This window comes from Columba livia, chromosome Z (genome assembly GCF_036013475.1).
Source record: "Columba livia isolate bColLiv1 breed racing homer chromosome Z, bColLiv1.pat.W.v2, whole genome shotgun sequence".
NCBI lineage: Eukaryota > Metazoa > Chordata > Aves > Columbiformes > Columbidae > Columba > Columba livia.
The window spans coordinates 8,917,678-8,938,901 of NC_088642.1; the positions used below are offsets into that span (position 1 = coordinate 8,917,678).

General features: G+C 53.6%; 5 protein-coding genes across 54 annotated transcripts in view; 4 read left to right on the forward strand and 1 right to left on the reverse strand.

Annotated features, from left to right (window-relative positions):
* Nucleotides 1-21,224, reverse strand: part of UBAP2 (ubiquitin associated protein 2) — a 182,274-nt gene that overhangs the window by 42,058 nt on the left and 118,992 nt on the right. The gene's annotated exons all lie outside the window — the stretch shown is intronic.
* Nucleotides 472-4,898, forward strand: LOC135577342 (uncharacterized). Its single transcript, XM_065046619.1, is given in 5 exon segments — nt 472-1,050; nt 1,052-1,190; nt 2,101-2,208; nt 4,122-4,509; nt 4,844-4,898. Coding segments are annotated over 5 exon segments (1,269 nt in total).
* LOC135577410 (interferon-like) lies at nt 6,575-7,147 on the forward strand. The gene has a single exon (XM_065047060.1). It carries the CDS (start codon nt 6,575-6,577, stop codon nt 7,145-7,147), a length of 573 nt encoding a protein of 190 aa, XP_064903132.1.
* Nucleotides 10,609-15,061, forward strand: LOC135577343 (uncharacterized). Its single transcript, XM_065046620.1, is given in 5 exon segments — nt 10,609-11,181; nt 11,183-11,327; nt 12,264-12,371; nt 14,285-14,672; nt 15,007-15,061. Coding segments are annotated over 5 exon segments (1,269 nt in total).
* LOC135577409 (interferon-like) lies at nt 16,738-17,310 on the forward strand. Its single transcript, XM_065047059.1, has one exon. The coding sequence runs from the start codon at nt 16,738-16,740 to the stop codon at nt 17,308-17,310; it is 573 nt and encodes a 190-aa protein (XP_064903131.1).

The window sequence follows — 21,224 nt, forward strand, 5'->3', positions numbered from 1 at the left end:
GGATGGAAAAGGAAAACTACATGTTGGTAGGAAGAGACTCTAGAAAATAAAAACCAAGAAACACAACTGCCAAAACAGATGGAAAGGAAACCCTGAAGTGCATCCCCAGCACAGCTGACACAAGAGGCTCAGCCGCACTTTCACATCCCCCGCCGACCCACAGCAGCAGCGGGGCCAGGCTCCCCCCGCACCCCGACAGCAGCCCTGGGAAAAAAACAGATCCTCTTCCCTAGGGCAGGGCCAACCCGCTCACACTGTGACAAGAACAACCAATGCGGTGAGGAGAAAGTAAACAGAAAGCGAAACTGAAAATGGAAGTCGGGAAATTCTGCTTAGATGATGAAAGGAAAGCCATGGCACCACATAAAGCCATGGACACAGCAGCAGCCCAAGCACAGCGCCCACCCGCACCACCAGCCAGCCTGACCGGGCTCCTGCCCAGCACCACCCAGCAGCACCCACAGCCCCACCATGGCTGCGCCACACACCCCACGGCCCCGCCTGCCGCACGGCGCCCCGGCGCTCCTGCTCCTCCTCACGGCTCTCGCCGCCGCCACCGCCTGCCACCACCTGCGGCCCCGCCACGCCACCTTCCCCTGGGACAGCCTCCAGCTCCTCCGGGCCATGGCTCCCAGCCCCACACAGCCCTGCCACCACCAGCACGCGCCCTCCTTCCCCGACACCCTCCTCAACACCCCCCGCTCCCAACAACCCGCCGCCGCCCTCACCATCCTCCAGCACCTCTTGCAAATCCTCAGCAGCAACAGCATCCCCCAACATTGGCACAACCAGGCACGGGAACACCTCCTCAACAGCCTCCACCACCACAGCCAGCAGCTCCAGCAGTGCCTGACACCCAACAGGATGCTCTTCCGAACACAAGGACCCCGCAACCTGCTGCTCACCATCCACAAATACTTCGGGGACATCCAGGACTTCCTCCGCACCCACAATCACAGCGCCTGCGCCTGGGACCACGTCCGCCTCCAAGCTCACATCTGCTTCCAATACATGGACCAACTCCTAGGGCAGGTGAAGAGCCAAAGCGCTCCTGCCCTCCACCAAACCCGCCTGCGCCCAACACCCATTCCCAGCCAACAACAGCGGCTGCAGACGGAGCAGAGGCCGCAGCAGCCCGGGCTGGGATCGCTCAGCACCGCTCCCAGACAGGAGCCGACGGCCACAAGGGAGTGAGCACAGGCGGGTCCAGGCTGCAGCGCAGCCGCACACCCACCTCTGCTGGAACGGAAGGAGGAGGAACCTGCTGTGCCGCACACTCATGGAGAGCCGCCGGGCGATGGGGATATGGGTGGTACTTATCACCCACGGCGTTATGGAGCCCGTCTGGACTGCGACCTCTCCTGACGGAGAGGAAGGGCCCTGTGGACACTCCGGGACTCTCATGCCAACTACTATTTATCACAGAGCTCTATCTATCTGTCTGTCTGTCTGTTTATCTATCTATCTGTTTTCCTGATTATTGGAGTGTCACGCCAACCACTATCTGTCACAGAGCTCTATTTATTTATTTATTTATTTTAATTTATTTTCCTGATTATTGATTTATGTATCAATATCATTTATATACATATTTATTTATTCACTTGTGGAAAATAAAGACCTTTTTCCATAAGCAAAAGAAGAAAAAGATCGTCATCGTGCATGTACCTGACGAGCAAAGAAAAGGTCTCTGCAGGCTGGCAGGGACGAGCCTCCCTCCTGCACCCCGGCCCACTAAAGGCTCCGGACAGCAGGACACTGTTGGGCACCCACCATGGGCCTCCAAGCACACAGGCATCTCCCGCTGATGCTGGACCCGTGGAGCACACGCTCACCCAGGACACAGGATGCCTGCCCTGCGCGCTCCTCCTCGCCCACCACCCACCCTCTCTCTTCCCAGCCCTCTCCCACTGCCAACACGTGAAACCCACCCCCCAAACCACCACCCATCACAAACAGCCATTCGGCAATACCACAGCACTGCTTGGGAGTCCTGGTTTTGTTAAAAACAAGACCACTTGCTCTTTTACGGAATTTTCCTCTCAGCTAAGTTCTTCTAAGGAACCGCACTCTTCCCAATTTGGACGCATGTTCTTCAAGATGCTGTTTGCTCTGGAGCTGATAACGGTAACAACGGGATGCAGAAGAGTCTCAGGTTTAGACTTGGTGCTATGGCAGCCAACGTTGCTGATCTATTTTCCACGTCCCGTAAGTGACAGGGTCATATTTGCAAGGAGGGGTGAACAGAACAGGTGACTAAAACTGACCAACAAAGTATTCCATCCCATATACGTCATACACCCTATAAAAGTGGGAGATCATGAGGGTCTCACTCTCTTCCACCTTGGTGGGCATCGGAACAGGACCCTCCCTGTCGTGCCTGCGACTTGAGGCCTGGCTCCAGACCCTGCATCCCAAATCCAGTTCAGCTTTACTGCAGAGTCCAGCCCAGGACTGCCGGGTGCCTGCCCTGCAGCTGCTGCACCAACCCTGCACTAGCCCAGGAAATTCAAGATTGGATTTGTGTATTCCTTATTATTTTCTCTATTGATTAGTAGCGTTAGTAAAGCGTTTTTAACTTTTTCCACCTTGCAAGTCTCTCTCCCTTTTCCTCCTATTCCCTTTCCTTAGCGCGGAGGGTGGGGGGTTAACAGAGAGCATCTGCCACAGTTTATTTTCACCCTGCAGTCAACAGTGACATTGGGCCCAGTGAGGTGCTATGGACAAGGGGTGCACCTCAAATAGGCAAGAAGGGGACACATCAAGGCCTGTGCACGTTTGGACAAGAAACACCACCCCAGCGTTATTAAACATCCCGAAAAAGTCCAACAAGCCCTAAAAAACACAGCAGAAGCCCAGGACTGCTCACTGCTCTCCTACAACCACCACAACTGGAACAGGACACTCCTGCCTGTGCTCGCACACCAGCGCCCATGGGAACCTGCCTCATTACACAGAGCACGTTGTCCCGAGCCTTCTCCATCCCAACACATCCTTAGAAAACAACAAGAAACACCCCCCAAACACCAATACCCAACATGGTCCAAACCAATCAGCACACACCAGCACAGCACGCCCCATGAAGAAAACTACCCACGCACCACCAGCACCAGCTGCTCCTTCGCCCTCCAAACACCACCCTTAAAACACCTGCTGCGGGTGCTTTGCCCTCCCCAGGTAGCCTGAGCAAGACAACACACAAGTTCAGCAGCTCTGGGCTTCTCCAACACACCTCACACAGCTTGTTCTCCAGGCTCGGTCACACCATCTTCACCACCACGTCACCGCAAGGACACTGCTCCGTGCAAACACACACGGGGAATTCCCATGTAGCTGGAGAGCGAGAAAACAAGCAGCACCAGATACATTCAGGTAAACAGCACAACCCCTCCAGATGCAGCTCCCAGGTTGTACTACAGTCCTCCGGATGTTCCCTCCAGCCAGAAATACCCTCACTGGATCTGCTTTATCTGAGGTGGCTCAAGAAAGGAAACCCTCCTCACGTACAAACACAGAGGAGGAGAGGTACTGACACGAGCTGGAACACAAGGACTTCCAACATGAAAGAATAAAACATTATTACTCTCTCTACCATGAAGGCAAAACAACCCCACAGGAGGGACCAGGGAGGTTGTGCGATGTCCGTTGCTGGAGATATATCCAAAAGCATCACTGGACAAGGCCCGGAGCAACCTCCTCTGACACCACCTGCCCTAAGCAACACATTGGTTTGGTGATCTCCAAGATGAAATAGACCATGGGAAAAAAATAGGTAAACCAATGGAAACGCATGATGCACGTACAGCAATTAAAAACCAAACAAACCAAACCTCACCAACAAACAGAATTAAAAAGAGAGGGAAACGGAGAAGTTGCAGTAGTGTAACAGAAGGTGTAACACCCCGCAAACACTAACAAGTGCAATAATTGCACTTTCGGCAGAGGACTTCTTCCCCTGTGCAGCATAAGGTGACAGTGGTCATGAAAACTTCTCAAAAGGAAAACAGAGAAATCCCCATATATAAAGAACTTCTGGGTGCATCTCTTTCACTCTTCAGTAAGCGACAGCTTAGCAAAGCTTAGGAAAAAAACTCTTATCTCTGTCTCTTCTCTTTCTTCAGATACAGGGCAGATAAAACTAACAGGAGGCAATGTAGGGCCAATGATGAATGAGCTGGGTGCCCTGCTGACAGAAGACACAGAGAAGGCAGAGTTCCTGAACGCCTTCTTTGTCTCTGTCTGCTCTGCGGGAGGCTGGCCTGAGGAGCCCCGTACCCCTGAGGCCCCACAGGAAGGCAGGACAATGGAGGAGTTTGCCATGGTTGATGGGGACTGGGTTAGGGAGCAAAGAAGCAAGCTGGACATGCATAAATCCGTGGGTCCGCATGGGATGCACCCGCGGGTGCTGAGGGAGCTGGCTGAGGTCGTTGCTGAACCACTCCCCATCATCTCTGCCAAGTCTTGGGAGACGGGAGAGGTGCCTGAGGACTGGAGGAAAGCAAATGTCACGCCAGTCTTCAAAAAGGGAAAGAAGGAGGACCTGGCTAACTAGACCAGTCAGCCTCATCGCCATCCCTGGGAAGGTGATGGAACAACTTATCCTCGGTGCCATCCCAAGGCAAATCAGGGATAAGAGGGTCATCAGGGGGCAGTCAACATGGCTTCACCAAAGGGAAGTCATGCTTGACCAACCTCATTGACTTTTATGAAGACATAACAAGATGGATGGATGATGGCAGAGTGGTGGACGTGGTCTACCTTGACTTGAGTAATGCATTTGACACACTCGGCCACAGCAGCCTCACCGCTAAACTGAGGGAGTGCGGTCTCGATGACTGGGTAGTGACGTGGACCGCAAACTGGCTGAAGAGAAGAAGCCCGAGAGCCGTGATCAATGAGATGGAGTCTAGCTGGAGGGCTGGATCTAGTGGAGTGCCTCAAGGGTCAGCACTGGGGGCTATATTATTCAACATATTCATCAATGATTTAGACGAGGGGATAGAGTGCACTATCAGCAAGTTTGCTGATGACACCAAGCTGGGAGGAGTGGCTGACACGCCAGAAGGCTGTGCTGCCATCCAGAGACCTGGACAGGATGGAGAGTTGGGTGGGGAGAAATTTAATGAAATGCAACACGAGAAAGTGAAGAGTCTTGCATCTGGGCAGAAACAACCCCAGGTTCCAGCAGAAGTTGGGGAACGATCCATTAGAGAGCAGTGTAAGGGAAAAGGACCTGGGGGTACTGGTGGACAGCAGGATGACCATGAGCCAGCACTGTGCCCTTGTGGCCAGGAAGGCCAATGGCAACCTGGGCTGTATTTGAAGGGGGTGGTTAGTAGGTCAGAGAGGTTCTCCTTCCCATCTACTCTGCCCTGCTAAGACCACATCTGGAATATTGTGTCCAGTTCTGGGCCCCTCAGTTCCAGAAGGACAGGGAACTGCTGGACAGAGTCCAGCGCAGGGCAACAAAGAGGATGAACAGAGTGGAGCATCTCCCTCCTGAGGAAAGGCTGAGGGAGCTGGGTCTCTTTAGCTTGGAAAACAGGACACTGAGGGGTGACCTCATTAATATTTACAGGTATATAAAGGGTGAGTGTCACGACGATGGAGCCAGGCTCTTCTCGGTGACGACCAATGATAGGACAAGGAATAATGGGGACAAACTGGAACACAGGAGGTTCCACTGAACTTTGAGAAGAAACTTCTTCTCAGTGAGGGTGACAGATATTGGAACAGGCTGCCCAGCAGGGTTGTGCAGTCTCCTACTCTGCAGACATTCAAGCCCGCCTGGACACCTTCCTGTGTAACCTCATCTGGGTGTTCCTGCTCCGGCAGGGGGATTGGACAGGATGAGCTTTTGAGGTCCCTTCCAATCCCTCACACTCTGTGATTCTGTGAACACAATGAAGTTCAAACTGAGGAAAGGAAAGTGAATACATTGCAGAAGCTTCAGCAAAAAAAAATTCAGTGCTCAAGTGCCCAGACTCACAGCCACCTCCTCAAAGGACATCTGGACAGAGAGAGCTCCTGAGATTCCTGAGACACATCTCCTATAACCCCAGAATGTGAACAGTAATGATGTAATTCAAAGGAAAAAAAAGGATATAGAAACTAAAAAAACCCACAAAAATAAGTGGAGTATTACACAAGGAAAAGAGACTAAGAAAGAAAGGGAAATTCAGTGAAACACAACAGGCACAAGTGCTCACGAGAGGAAAAGGAAAAACCACAAACACATCACTACGTGTCACCACGACCCCAGCGCTTTCGAGTCCCCCGCTCAACCACCACTGCAGCCAACCTGCCCCCAACACACCAGCAGCAAAGCACCAACACCGCCCGCCCCGCACACGGACACCCCACCAACGCACTTCCCCAAGACCACCACGGCCACCAGCCACCGCTGGAAACCACGGCCGGAAACTCGCCGCACTCAGAAAGCCAGGAAGGGAAACCGCGGCACCACATAAAGACAGCGAGCCAGCAGCAGCCCAAGCACAGCGCCCACCCGCACCACCAGCCAGCCTGACCGGGCTCCTGCCCAGCACCACCCAGCAGCACCCACAGCCCCACCATGGCTGCGCCACACACCCCACGGCCCCGCCTGCCGCACGGCGCCCCGGCGCTCCTGCTCCTCCTCACGGCTCTCGCCGCCGCCACCGCCTGCCACCACCTGCGGCCCCGCCACGCCACCTTCCCCTGGGACAGCCTCCAGCTCCTCCGGGCCATGGCTCCCAGCCCCACACAGCCCTGCCACCACCAGCACGCGCCCTCCTTCCCCGACACCCTCCTCAACACCCCCCGCTCCCAACAACCCGCCGCCGCCCTCACCATCCTCCAGCACCTCTTGCAAATCCTCAGCAGCAACAGCATCCCCCAACACTGGCACAACCAGGCACGGGAACACCTCCTCAACAGCCTCCACCACCACAGCCAGCAGCTCCAGCAGTGCCTGACGCCCAACAGGATGCTCTTCCGAACGCAAGGACCCCGCAACCTGCTGCTCACCATCGACAAATACTTCGGCGACATCCAGGACTTCCTCCGCACCCACAACCACAGCGCCTGCGCCTGGGACCACGTCCGCCTCCAAGCTCACGACTGCTTCCAGCACCTCCACAACCTCACCAGCACCACCCCCAATTAGAACAGCCACCTCCAACAACCCGCAGGGCCCCACGCAGACAGCCCTCGCCACCGCTGGACCACTGCCGCACACCGCCCCAACCCACCTCCATCCTCACGCCTTCCCTGACCCACGGCAAGAGCTGCTGCCACAACGGCCCTGCACCCCCAGCCTCCACTCACCGCTCCCCTATTCATACACCTTCCTCTATTTATTTGGACAATGCTTTTATCTATTTATTCACCTATTTATTCAACACGTAATAAAAACCTGGTGCAAAAAGCTTGTTGGTGTCTGTCGTCTCAGGAGCACAGCAACGAGCCTTCGGGGTGAGGGGAAGCCGCCTACACTCAACACCTACCCCAAATCCGCTCCAAACAGGGCTCTGCACATCCCCTGTCCACTCTCCTCTTTGACACCTCTCCAAGGAGGCTTTTTCAGAGAATCACAGAATGTCAAGAGTTGAAAGGGACCCACAAGGATCATCAAGTCCAACTCCTGTCCCTGCACAGGACAACCCCACAGTTCACACCATGCGTCTGAGGGCATTGTCCAGTCTCTGCTTGAACACTGTCAGGCTTGGGGCTGTGACACCTCCCTGGGGAGTCTGTTCCAGTGTCCACCACCCTCTGGCTGAAGAACCTTTTCCTAATGTTCAACCTAAACATCCCGAGGCAGATCTTCCTGCCGTTCCCTCAGGTTTTGTCATTGGGATCTGTCTCTTCTCTAAAAAGAAGAGTTTGGTGCTAAGCAATGTACTAATGTACTAAGCAATCCCTCAAGTCCTGAGTCTAAGTCATTTATTAAGGCATTGAAGAGCGTGGCCCTAAGACGGATCCGAGGGGAACACACTTGCCACCGGTCGCCAGCCCGACATAACTCCATTTAGTAGAACCCTTTGAGCCCGGCCTGTCAGCCAACTGCTCACCCTCTGCATTGTGTGTTCATCCAGCTGGTGCTGGACATCTTGTCCAGGAGGATACTGTGAGAGGCAGCAGCAAAGGCTTCACTGAAATCCAGAAAGATCACACTGACAGGCTTCCCTCCGTCAGCTAGGTGGGGAACCTTGTCACAGAAAATACTGAGTTTGTTAAACAGGACGTTCAACTCAAGAACCTGTGCTGCCTCTGACCAACGACTGCGTTGTCATTCAGATGTTTTTCAGTAACTCCCAGAACATTCTTCTCCACGATTTTGCCAGGAACAGAAATGAGGCTGACCGCCCTGTAGCTAACAGAGTCATCCCTGTTGCCATTCTTCTGGATTGGGTCAACGTATGCCAGCTTCCAGTCAACTGAGACCTCTCCAGATTCCCAGGAACACTGGAAAATCACATCAGGCCACCCTGCCTTACAGGCATCCAGCTGCAGCAGGAAATCCTGTACAAGTTCCAGATGCGCTGGAAGTTTATTCTTCACGCAGCCATGGTTCTCTAAGCCAGGGCTGCGGGCGCCCCCAAGTCCATCTTTGGTGTTGAATTCCAAGGCAAAGAAAGCAATGAACTAATAAGGTGACCATGCTCATTGAGTAATGGGACAATGTTATTTCTAGTTTGCCTTTTGCCATTAACATATCTTAAAAAGCCCTTTTGATTGTCCTTCACAGTACTGGCCGGCTCCAATTCTAACTGGGCTCTGGCCATGCAAATTTCCTCCCTACAGGGCCGAGAAACGTCTCTCCAGTGCTCCCATGACGCCTGACCTTCCTTCCACTGACCATAGAATTCCTTCTCGCATCCTATTTCAAGATGAAGATCCCTGCTCAAACAAGTTGCCTTTGTGCCTCGCCTGCTACATTTCTTGGCATTTGGGAATTGCCTGCTCTTGTACTTTTAGCAGGTGGTACTTCAAAACTGACCAACACTGACAGACCCCAACACCTTCAAAAGCTGCTTCCCAAGAAATCCTACTCAGTAGCTGTCTGAGCAGCCCAAATTCTGCTCTCCTCATATCTAGAGCTGAGGTCTTGGTGGCAGTTTTCCTCCCATCAGCCAAGATGTTCAACCTGACCGCTTTATGGCTGCTGTGGCCAAGGGCGCCACCAGTTGCCACTTCTCCTACAAAAGCTTCTCTGTTACTGAGAATAACATCTAAGAGGGCACATTTCCCAGTCAATTCCCTGACTACCTAGAACAAGACGCTATCGTCCAGATGCTTCAGGAATCTTCCGGACCTGTTGGTGCCAGCTGTGTGATAGCCTCAGTTGACATCTGGCAACTTGAAGGCCCCATAAGGACAAGGGCAGATGACCTGGAGGCTTCGCTTAGCTCATTAAAGGATAACTGATCAGTGTCACCATCCTGGTTGGGTGCCCTACAGCGGACTCACTTCATGACCCTTATTCCTTACCCAGAGGGTCCCAACTTTGCCATTGCCAATCGCTCCATGCACTCCAGCCCCTCCGGTACACACAGCGCCAGCGCCAGCTCCTACCCGGCCTGTCCCTACTCAATAGCTGTACCCGTCCACCACGGCACACCACTCACAGGATTCATCCCGCCAGGTTTCACCGCCCTCAGCTGCTCTCTCCTTGACGCCGCTTGAAAACACCTTGTGGCACCAACTGCTCCACGGCAACACACACAAAGTGCAGCCATGGACCTCCAAGGTCAGCTACCTCCTGCAGTGACAGCACCCAGGGACGTCACATCTTCCTGTACGTGCCAGCACCCCAAGCACAGCACCCACCAACACAACGCTGCCTGACAAGACCAGGGCTCCCAGCCCGACAACACCACACACCTTTCCCCTGCTCCAAAACCTTTCGCAAAGCTCACGGCAGCCCCTCTTACACCAGCACCACCACAAGATCCTTGCTCAGGAAGGGACACAAACACCTCAGCGAGTACAACTTAAAAATATTCTGCGGGATATTTGCAGAATGTCGGAAACATTCTTCCAACACCAAAGCTGAAATGCTATATAGAGAAAAAACCAAACCCCATGAAAATATTAGTCAATGAGAAATATAAGGAAAATGTGCATTAGCTCATTTATGCAAAGAGCATCGGAGGATGGAAAAGGAAAACTACATGTTGGTAGGAAGAGACTCTAGAAAATAAAAACCAAGAAACACAACTGCCAAAACAGATGGAAAGGAAACCCTGAAGTGCATCCCCAGCACAGCTGACACAAGAGGCTCAGCCGCACTTTCACATCCCCCGCCGACCCACAGCAGCAGCGGGGCCAGGCTCCCCCCGCACCCCGACAGCAGCCCTGGGAAAAAAACAGCTCCTCTTCCCTAGGGCAGGGCCAACCCGCTCACACTGTGACAAGAACAACCAATGCGGTGAGGAGAAAGTAAACAGAAAGCGAAACTGAAAATGGAAGTCGGGAAATTCTGCTTAGATGATGAAAGGAAAGCCATGGCACCACATAAAGCCATGGACACAGCAGCAGCCCAAGCACAGCGCCCACCCGCACCACCAGCCAGCCTGACCGGGCTCCTGCCCAGCACCACCCAGCAGCACCCACAGCCCCACCATGGCTGCGCCACACACCCCACGGCCCCGCCTGCCGCACGGCGCCCCGGCGCTCCTGCTCCTCCTCACGGCTCTCGCCGCCGCCACCGCCTGCCACCACCTGCGGCCCCGCCACGCCACCTTCCCCTGGGACAGCCTCCAGCTCCTCCGGGCCATGGCTCCCAGCCCCACACAGCCCTGCCACCACCAGCACGCGCCCTCCTTCCCCGACACCCTCCTCAACACCCCCCGCTCCCAACAACCCGCCGCCGCCCTCACCATCCTCCAGCACCTCTTGCAAATCCTCAGCAGCAACAGCATCCCCCAACACTGGCACAACCAGGCACAGGAACACCTCCTCAACAGCCTCCACCACCACAGCCAGCAGCTCCAGCAGTGCCTGACACCCAACAGGATGCTCTTCCGAACACAAGGACCCCGCAACCTGCTGCTCACCATCCACAAATACTTCGGGGACATCCAGGACTTCCTCCGCACCCACAACCACAGCGCCTGCGCCTGGGACCACGTCCGCCTCCAAGCTCACATCTGCTTCCAACACATGGACCAACTCCTAGGGCAGGTGAAGAGCCAAAGCACTCCTGCCCTCCACCAAACCCGCCTGCGCCCAACACCCATTCCCAGCCAACACCAGCGGCTGCAGACGGAGCAGCGGCCGCAGCGGCCCGGGCTGGGATCGCTCAGCACCGCTCCCAGACAGGAGCCGACGGCCACAAGGGAGTGAGCACAGGCGGGTCCAGGCTGCAGCGCAGCCGCACACCCACCTCTGCTGGAACGGAAGGAGGAGGAACCTGCTGTGCCGCACACTCATGGAGAGCCGCCGGGCGATGGGGATATGGGTGGTACTTATCACCCACGGCGTTATGGAGCCCGTCTGGACTGCGACCTCTCCTGACGGAGGGGAAGGGCCCTGTGGACACTCCGGGACTCTCATGCCAATTACTATTTATCACAGAGCTCTATCTATCTGTCTGTCTGTCTGTTTATCTATCTATCTATTTTCCTGATTATTGGAGTGTCACGCCAACCACTATCTGTCACGGAGCTCTATTTATTTATTTATTTATTTATTTATTTTAATTTATTTTCCTGATTATTGATTTACGTATCAATATCATTTATGTACATATTTATTTATTCACTTGTGGAAAATAAAGACCTTTTTCCATAAGCAAAAGAAGAAAAAGATTGTCATCGTGCATGTACCTGACAAGCAAAGACAAGGTCTCTGCAGGCTGGCAGGGATGAGCCTCCCTCCTGCACCCCGGCCCACTGAAGCCTCCTGACCCACCAAAGGCTCCGGACAGCAGGACACTGTTGGGCACCCACCATGGGCCTCCAAGCACACAGGCATCTCCCGCTGATGCTGGACCCGTGGAGCACACGCTCACCCAGGACACAGGATGCCTGCCCTGCGCGCTCCTCCTCGCCCACCACCCACCCTCTCTCTTCCCAGCCCTCTCCCACTGCCAACACGTGAAACCCACCCCCCAAACCACCACCCATCACAAACAGCCATTCGGCAATACCACAGCACTGCTTGGGAGTCCTGGTTTTGTTAAAAACAAGACCACTTGCTCTTTTACGGAATTTTCCTCTCAGCTAAGTTCTTCTAAGGAACCGCACTCTTCCCAATTTGGACGCATGTTCTTCAAGATGCTGTTTGCTCTGGAGCTGATAACGGTAACAACGGGATGCAGAAGAGTCTCAGGTTTAGACTTGGTGCTATGGCAGCCAACGTTGCTGATCTATTTTCCACGTCCCGTAAGTGACAGGGTCATATTTGCAAGGAGGGGTGAACAGAACAGGTGACTAAAACTGACCAACAAAGTATTCCATCCCATATACGTCATACACCCTATAAAAGTGGGAGATCATGAGGGTCTCACTCTCTTCCACCTTGGTCGGCATCGGAACAGGACCCTCCCTGTCGTGCCTGCGACTTGAGGCCTGGCTCCAGACCCTGCATCCCAAATCCAGTTCAGCTTTACTGCAGAGTCCAGCCCAGGACTGCCGGGTGCCTGCCCTGCAGCTGCTGCACCAACCCTGCACTAGCCCAGGAAATTCAAGATTGGATTTGTGTATTACTTATTATTTTCTCTATTGATTAGTAGCGTTAGTAAAGCGTTTTTAACTTTTTCCACCTTGCAAGTCTCTCTCCCTTTTCCTCCTATTCCCTTTCCTTAGCGCGGAGGGTGGGGGGTTAACAGAGAGCATCTGCCACAGTTTATTTTCACCCTGCAGTCAACAGTGACATTGGGCCCAGTGAGGTGCTATGGACAAGGGGTGCACCTCAAATAGGCAAGAAGGGGACACATCAAGGCCTGTGCACGTTTGGACAAGAAACACCACCCCAGCGTTATTAAACATCCCGAAAAAGTCCAACAAGCACTAAAAAACACAGCAGAAGCCCAGGACTGCTCACTGCTCTCCTACAACCACCACAACTGGAACAGGACACTCCTGCCTGTGCTCGCACACCAGCGCCCATGGGAACCTGCCTCATTACACAGAGCACGTTGTCCCGAGCCTTCTCCATCCCAACACATCCTTAGAAAACAACAAGAAACACCCCCCAAACACCAATACCCAACATGGTCCAAACCAATCAGCACACACCAGCACAGCACGCCCCATGAAGAAAACTACCCACGCACCACCAGCACCAGCTGCTCCTTCGCCCTCCAAACACCACCCTTAAAACACCTGCTGCGGGTGCTTTGCCCTCCCCAGGTAGCCTGAGCAAGACAACACACAAGTTCAGCAGCTCTGGGCTTCTCCAACACACCTCACACAGCTTGTTCTCCAGGCTCGGTCACACCATCTTCACCACCACGTCACCGCAAGGACACTGCTCCGTGCAAACACACACGGGGAATTCCCATGTAGCTGGAGAGCGAGAAAACAAGCAGCACCAGATACATTCAGGTAAACAGCACAACCCCTCCAGATGCAGCTCCCAGGTTGTATTACAGTCCTCCGGATGTTCCCTCCAGCCAGAAATACCCTCACTGGATCTGCTTTATCTGAGGTGGCTCAAGAAAGGAAACCCTCCTCACGTACAAACACAGAGGAGGAGAGGTACTGACACGAGCTGGAACACAAGGACTTCCAACATGAAAGAATAAAACATTATTACTCTCTCTACCATGAAGGCAAAACAACCCCACAGGAGGGACCAGGGAGGTTGTGCGATGTCCGTTGCTGGAGATATATCCAAAAGCATCACTGGACAAGGCCCGGAGCAACCTCCTCTGACACCACCTGCCCTAAGCAACACATTGGTTTGGTGATCTCCAAGATGAAATAGAGCATGGAAAAAAAATAGGTAAACCAATGGAAACGCATGATGCACGTACAGCAATTAAAAACCAAACAAACCAAACCTCACCAACAAACAGAATTAAAAGGAGAGGGAAACGGAGAAGTTGCAGTAGTGTAACAGAAGGTGTAACACCCCGCAAACACTAACAAGTGCAATAATTGCACTTTCGGCAGAGGACTTCTTCCCCTGTGCAGCATAAGGTGACAGTGGTCATGAAAACTTCTCAAAAGGAAAACAGAGAAATCCCCATATATAAAGAACTTCTGGGTGCATCTCTTTCACTCTTCAGTAAGCGACAGCTTAGCAAAGCTTAGGAAAAAAACTCTTATCTCTGTCTCTTCTCTTTCTTCAGATACAGGGCAGATAAAACTAACAGGAGGCAATGTAGGGCCAATGATGAATGAGCTGGGTGCCCTGCTGACAGAAGACACAGAGAAGGCAGAGTTCCTGAACGCCTTCTTTGTCTCTGTCTGCTCTGCGGGAGGCTGGCCTGAGGAGCCCCGTACCCCTGAGGCCCCACAGGAAGGCAGGACAATGGAGGAGTTTGCCATGGTTGATGGGGACTGGGTTAGGGAGCAAAGAAGCAAGCTGGACATGCATAAATCCGTGGGTCCGCATGGGATGCACCCGCGGGTGCTGAGGGAGCTGGCTGAGGTCGTTGCTGAACCACTCCCCATCATCTCTGCCAAGTCTTGGGAGACGGGAGAGGTGCCTGAGGACTGGAGGAAAGCAAATGTCACGCCAGTCTTCAAAAAGGGAAAGAAGGAGGACCTGGCTAACTAGACCAGTCAGCCTCATCGCCATCCCTGGGAAGGTGATGGAACAACTTATCCTCGGTGCCATCCCAAGGCAAATCAGGGATAAGAGGGTCATCAGGGGGCAGTCAACATGGCTTCACCAAAGGGAAGTCATGCTTGACCAACCTCATTGACTTTTATGAAGACATAACAAGATGGATGGATGATGGCAGAGCGGTGGACGTGGTCTACCTTGACTTGAGTAATGCATTTGACACACTCGGCCACAGCAGCCTCACCGCTAAACTGAGGGAGTGCGGTCTCGATGACTGGGTAGTGACGTGGACCGCAAACTGGCTGAAGAGAAGAAGCCCGAGAGCCGTGATCAATGAGATGGAGTCTAGCTGGAGGGCTGGATCTAGTGGAGTGCCTCAAGGGTCAGCACTGGGGGCTATATTATTCAACATATTCATCAATGATTTAGACGAGGGGATAGAGTGCACTATCAGCAAGTTTGCTGATGACACCAAGCTGGGAGGAGTGGCTGACACGCCAGAAGGCTGTGCTGCCATCCAGAGACCTGGACAGGATGGAGAGTTGGGTGGGGAGAAATTTAATGAAATGCAACACGAGAAAGTGAAGAGTCTTGCATCTGGGCAGAAACAACCCCAGGTTCCAGCAGAAGTTGGGGAACGATCCATTAGAGAGCAGTGTAAGGGAAAAGGACCTGGGGGTACTGGTGGACAGCAGGATGACCATGAGCCAGCACTGTGCCCTTGTGGCCAGGAAGGCCAATGGCAACCTGGGCTGTATTTGAAGGGGGTGGTTAGTAGGTCAGAGAGGTTCTCCTTCCCATCTACTCTGCCCTGCTAAGACCACATCTGGAATATTGTGTCCAGTTCTGGGCCCCTCAGTTCCAGAAGGACAGGGAACTGCTGGACAGAGTCCAGCGCAGGGCAACAAAGAGGATGAACAGAGTGGAGCATCTCCCTCCTGAGGAAAGGCTGAGGGAGCTGGGTCTCTTTAGCTTGGAAAACAGGACACTGAGGGGTGACCTCATTAATATTTACAGGTATATAAAGGGTGAGTGTCACGACGATGGAGCCAGGCTCTTCTCGGTGACGACCAATGATAGGACAAGGAATAATGGGGACAAACTGGAACACAGGAGGTTCCACTGAACTTTGAGAAGAAACTTCTTCTCAGTGAGGGTGACAGATATTGGAACAGGCTGCCCAGCAGGGTTGTGCAGTCTCCTACTCTGCAGACATTCAAGCCCGCCTGGACACCTTCCTGTGTAACCTCATCTGGGTGTTCCTGCTCCGGCAGGGGGATTGGACTGGATGAGCTTTTGAGGTCCCTTCCAATCCCTCACACTCTGTGATTCTGTGAACACAATGAAGTTCAAACTGAGGAAAGGAAAGTGAATACATTGCAGAAGCTTCAGCAAAAAAAAATTCAGTGCTCAAGTGCCCAGACTCACAGCCACCTCCTCAAAGGACATCTGGACAGAGAGAGCTCCTGAGATTCCTGAGACACATCTCCTATAACCCCAGAATGTGAACAGTAATGATGTAATTCAAAGGAAAAAAAAGGATATAGAAACTAAAAAAACCCACAAAAATAAGTGGAGTATTACACAAGGAAAAGAGACTAAGAAAGAAAGGGAAATTCAGTGAAACACAACAGGCACAAGTGCTCACGAGAGGAAAAGGAAAAACCACAAACACATCACTACGTGTCACCACGACCCCAGCGCTTTCGAGTCCCCCGCTCAACCACCACTGCAGCCAACCTGCCCCCAACACACCAGCAGCAAAGCACCAACACCGCCCGCCCCGCACACGGACACCCCACCAACGCACTTCCCCAAGACCACCACGGCCACCAGCCACCGCTGGAAACCACGGCCGGAAACTCGCCGCACTCAGAAAGCCAGGAAGGGAAACCGCGGCACCACATAAAGCCAGCGAGCCAGCAGCAGCCCAAGCACAGCGCCCACCCGCACCACCAGCCAGCCTGACCGGGCTCCTGCCCAGCACCACCCAGCAGCACCCACAGCCCCACCATGGCTGCGCCACACACCCCACGGCCCCGCCTGCCGCACGGCGCCCCGGCGCTCCTGCTCCTCCTCACGGCTCTCGCCGCCGCCACCGCCTGCCACCACCTGCGGCCCCGCCACGCCACCTTCCCCTGGGACAGCCTCCAGCTCCTCCAGGCCATGGCTCCCAGCCCCACACAGCCCTGCCACCACCAGCACGCGCCCTCCTTCCCCGACACGCTCCTCAACACCCCTCGCTCCCAACAACCCGCCGCCGCCCTCACCATCCTCCAGCACCTCTTGCAAATCCTCAGCAGCAACAGCATCCCCCAACACTGGCACAACCAGGCACGGGAACACCTCCTCAACAGCCTCCACCACCACAGCCAGCAGCTCCAGCAGTGCCTGACGCCCAACAGGATGCTCTTCCGAACGCAAGGACCCCGCAACCTGCTGCTCACCATCGACAAATACTTCGGCGACATCCAGGACTTCCTCCGCACCCACAACCACAGCGCCTGCGCCTGGGACCACGTCCGCCTCCAAGCTCACGACTGCTTCCAGCACCTCCACAACCTCACCAGCACCACCCCCAATTAGAACAGCCACCTCCAACAACCCGCAGGGCCCCACGCAGACAGCCCTCGCCACCGCTGGACCACTGCCGCACACCGCCCCAACCCACCTCCATCCTCACGCCTTCCCTGACCCACGGCAAGAGCTGATGCCACAACGGCCCTGCACCCCCAGCCTCCACTCACCGCTCCCCTATTTATACACCTTCCTCTATTTATTTGGACAATGCTTTTATCTATTTATTCACCTATTTATTCAACACGTAATAAAACCCAGGTGCAAAAAGCTTGTTGGTGTCTGTCGTCTCAGGAGCACAGCAACGAGCCTTCGGGGTGAGGGGAAGCCGCCTACACTCAACACCTACCCCAAATCCGCTCCAAACAGGGCTCTGCACATCCCCTGTCCACACTCCTCTTTGACACCTCTCCAAGGAGGCTTTTTCAGAGAATCACAGAATGTCAAGAGTTGAAAGGGACCCACAAGGATCATCAAGTCCAACTCCTGTCCCTGCACAGGACAACCCCACAGTTCACACCATGCGTCTGAGGGCATTGTCCAGTCTCTGCTTGAACACTGTCAGGCTTGGGGCTGTGACACCTCCCTGGGGAGTCTGTTCCAGTGTCCACCACCCTCTGGCTGAAGAACCTTTTCCTAATGTTCAACCTAAACATCCCGAGGCAGATCTTCCTGCCGTTCCCTCAGGTTTTGTCACTGGGTTCTGTCTCTTCTCTAAAAAGAAGAGTTTGGTGCCTGCCCCACCTCCTCCCCTCGTGAGGAAGCTGTAACCGCCAGGAGGTCTCTCCTCAGTGTCCTCCAGGCTGAACAAACCCAGCGACCTCAGCCGCTCCTCATACGGCTTCCTCTCCAAACCCTTCACCAACTTTGTAGCCTCTTCTGGACACCCTCCAGTGCCTTTATACCTTTTCTATCCTGTGCTGCCCAGCCCTGCACACGGTGCTCCAGGTGAGGCCACACCAGTGCAGAGCAGAGCGGGACAACCACCTCCCTGCCTGGCTGGCAATGAATGCTGGATGAACCCAGGACACAGTAGCCGTCCCGGCTGCCAGGACACCCTGTTGGCTCATGTTCAACTTGTCGACAACCAGAACCCCCAGATCCCTCTCTGAAGAGCTGCTTTCAGGCGGCTCTCCCCACATTCTGTATGTACAGCCAGAGTTGCCGTGTGCCAGGTGCAAAATCCAGCACTTGACCCTTTCGAACTTAATGTGGTTGGTGATTGCCCAGGTCTACAGTTCATCCAGATCCCTCTGCAGGGCCTCTGCCATCAAGAGCATCAACAGCTCCCACCAATTTTGTGTCATCAGCAAATGTACTAAGCAATCCCTCAAGTCCTGAGTCTAAGTCATTTATTAAGGCATTGAAGAGCGTGGCCCTAAGACGGATCCGAGGGGAACACACTTGCCACCCGTCGCCAGCCCAACATAACTCCATTTAGTAGAACCCTTTGAGCCCGGCCTGTCAGCCAACTGCTCACCCTCTGCATTGTGTGTTCATCCAGCTGGTGCTGGACATCTTGTCCAGGAGGATACTGTGAGAGGCAGCAGCAAAGGCTTCACTGAAATCCAGAAAGATCACACTGACAGGCTTCCCTCCGTCAGCTAGGTGGGGAACCTTGTCACAGAAAATATTGAGTTTGTTAAACAGGACGTTCAACTCAAGAACCTGTGCTGCCTCTGACCAACGACTGCGTTGTCATTCAGATGTTTTTCAGTAACTCCCAGAACATTCTTCTCCATGATTTTGCCAGGAACAGAAATGAGGCTGACCGGCCTGTAGCTAACAGAGTCATCCCTGTTGCCATTCTTCTGGATTGGGTCAACGTATGCCAGCTTCCAGTCAACTGAGACCTCTCCAGATTCCCAGGAACACTGGAAAATCACATCAGGCCACCCTGCCTTACAGGCATCCAGCTGCAGCAGGAAATCCTGTACCAGTTCCAGATGCGCTGGAAGTTTATTCTTCACGCAGCCATGGTTCTCTAAGCCAGGGCTGCGGGCGCCCCCAAGTCCATCTTTGGTGTTGAATTCCAAGGCAAAGAAAGCAATGAACTAATAAGGTGACCATGCTCATTGAGTAATGGGACAATGTTATTTCTAGTTTGCCTTTTGCCATTAACATATCTTAAAAAGCCCTTTTGATTGTCCTTCACAGTACTGGCCGGCTCCAATTCTAACTGGGCTCTGGCCATGCAAATTTCCTCCCTACAGGGCCGAGAAACATCTCTCCAGTGCTCCCATGACGCCTGACCTTCCTTCCACTGACCATAGAATTCCTTCTCGCATCCTATTTCAAGCTGAAGATCCCTGCTCAAACAAGTTGCCTTTGTGCCTCGCCTGCTACATTTCTTGGCATTTGGGAATTGCCTGCTCTTGTACTTTTAGCAGGTGGTACTTCAAAACTGACCAACACTGACAGACCCCAACACCTTCAAAAGCTGCTTCCCAAGAAATCCTACTCAGTAGCTGTCTGAGCAGCCTAAATTCTGCTCTCCTCATATCTAGAGCTGAGGTCTTGGTGGCAGTTTTCCTCCCATCAGCCAAGATGTTCAACCTGACCGCTTTATGGCTGCTGTGGCCAAGGGCGCCACCAGTTGCCACTTCTCCTACAAAAGCTTCTCTGTTACTGAGAATAACATCTAAGAGGGCACATTTCCCAGTCGATTCCCTGACTACCTAGAACAAGACGCTATCGTCCAGATGCTTCAGGAATCTTCTGGACCTGTTGGTGCCAGCTGTGTGATAGCCTCAGTTGACATCTGGCAACTTGAAGGCCCCATAAGGACAAGGGCAGATGACCTGGAGGCTTCGCTTAGCTCATTAAAGGATAACTGATCAGTGTCACCATCCTGGTTGGGTGCCCTACAGCGGACTCACTTCATGACCCTTATTCCTTACCCAGAGGGTCCCAACTTTGCCATTGCCAATCGCTCCATGCACTCCAGCCCCTCCGGTACACACAGCGCCAGCGCCAGCTCCTACCCGGCCTGTCCCTACTCAATAGCTGTACCCGTCCACCACGGCACACCACTCACAGGATTCATCCCGCCAGGTTTCACCGCCCTCAGCTGCTCTCTCCTTGACGCCGCTTGAAAACACCTTGTGGCACAAACTGCTCCACGGCAACACACACAAAGTGCAGCCACGGACCTCCAAGGTCAGCTACCTCCTGCAGTGACAGCACCCAGGGACGTCACATCTTCCTGTACGTGCCAGCACCCCAAGCACAGCACCCACCAACACAACGCTGCCTGACAAGACCAGGGCTCCCAGCCCGACAACACCACACACCTTTCCCCTGCTCCACAACCTTTCGCAAAGCTCACGGCAGCCCCTCTTACACCAGCACCACCACAAGATCCTTGCTCAGGAAGGGACACAAACACCTCAGCGAGTACAACTTAAAAATATTCTGCGGGATATTTGCAGAATGTCGGAAACATTCTTCCAACACCAAAGCTGAAATGCTATATAGAGAAAAAAACAAACCCCATGAAAATATTAGTCAATGAGAAATATAAGGAAAACGTGCATTAGCTCATTTATGCAAAGAGCATCGGAGGATGGAAAAGGAAAACTACATGTTGGTAGGAAGAGACTCTAGAAAATAAAAACCAAGAAACACAACTGCCAAAACAGATGGAAAGGAAACCCTGAAGTGCATCCCCAGCACAGCTGACACAAGAGGCTCAGCCGCACTTTCACATCCCCCGCCGAACCACAGCAGCAGCGGGGCCAGGCTCCCCCCGCACCCCGACAGCAGCCCTGGGAAAAAAACAGCTCCTCTTCCCTAGGGCAGGGCCAACCCGCTCACACTGTGACAAGAACAACCAATGCGGTGAGGAGAAAGTAAACAGAAAGCGAAACTGAAAATGGAAGTCGGGAAATTCTGCTTAGATGATGAAAGGAAAGCCATGGCAC

Excerpts from the sequence above, each read along its gene's own strand:
- LOC135577410 (XM_065047060.1), top strand. The coding sequence starts at position 6,575 with ATGGCTGCGCCACACACCCCACGGCCCCGCCTGCCGCACGGCGCCCCG.
- LOC135577409 (XM_065047059.1), top strand. The coding sequence starts at position 16,738 with ATGGCTGCGCCACACACCCCACGGCCCCGCCTGCCGCACGGCGCCCCG.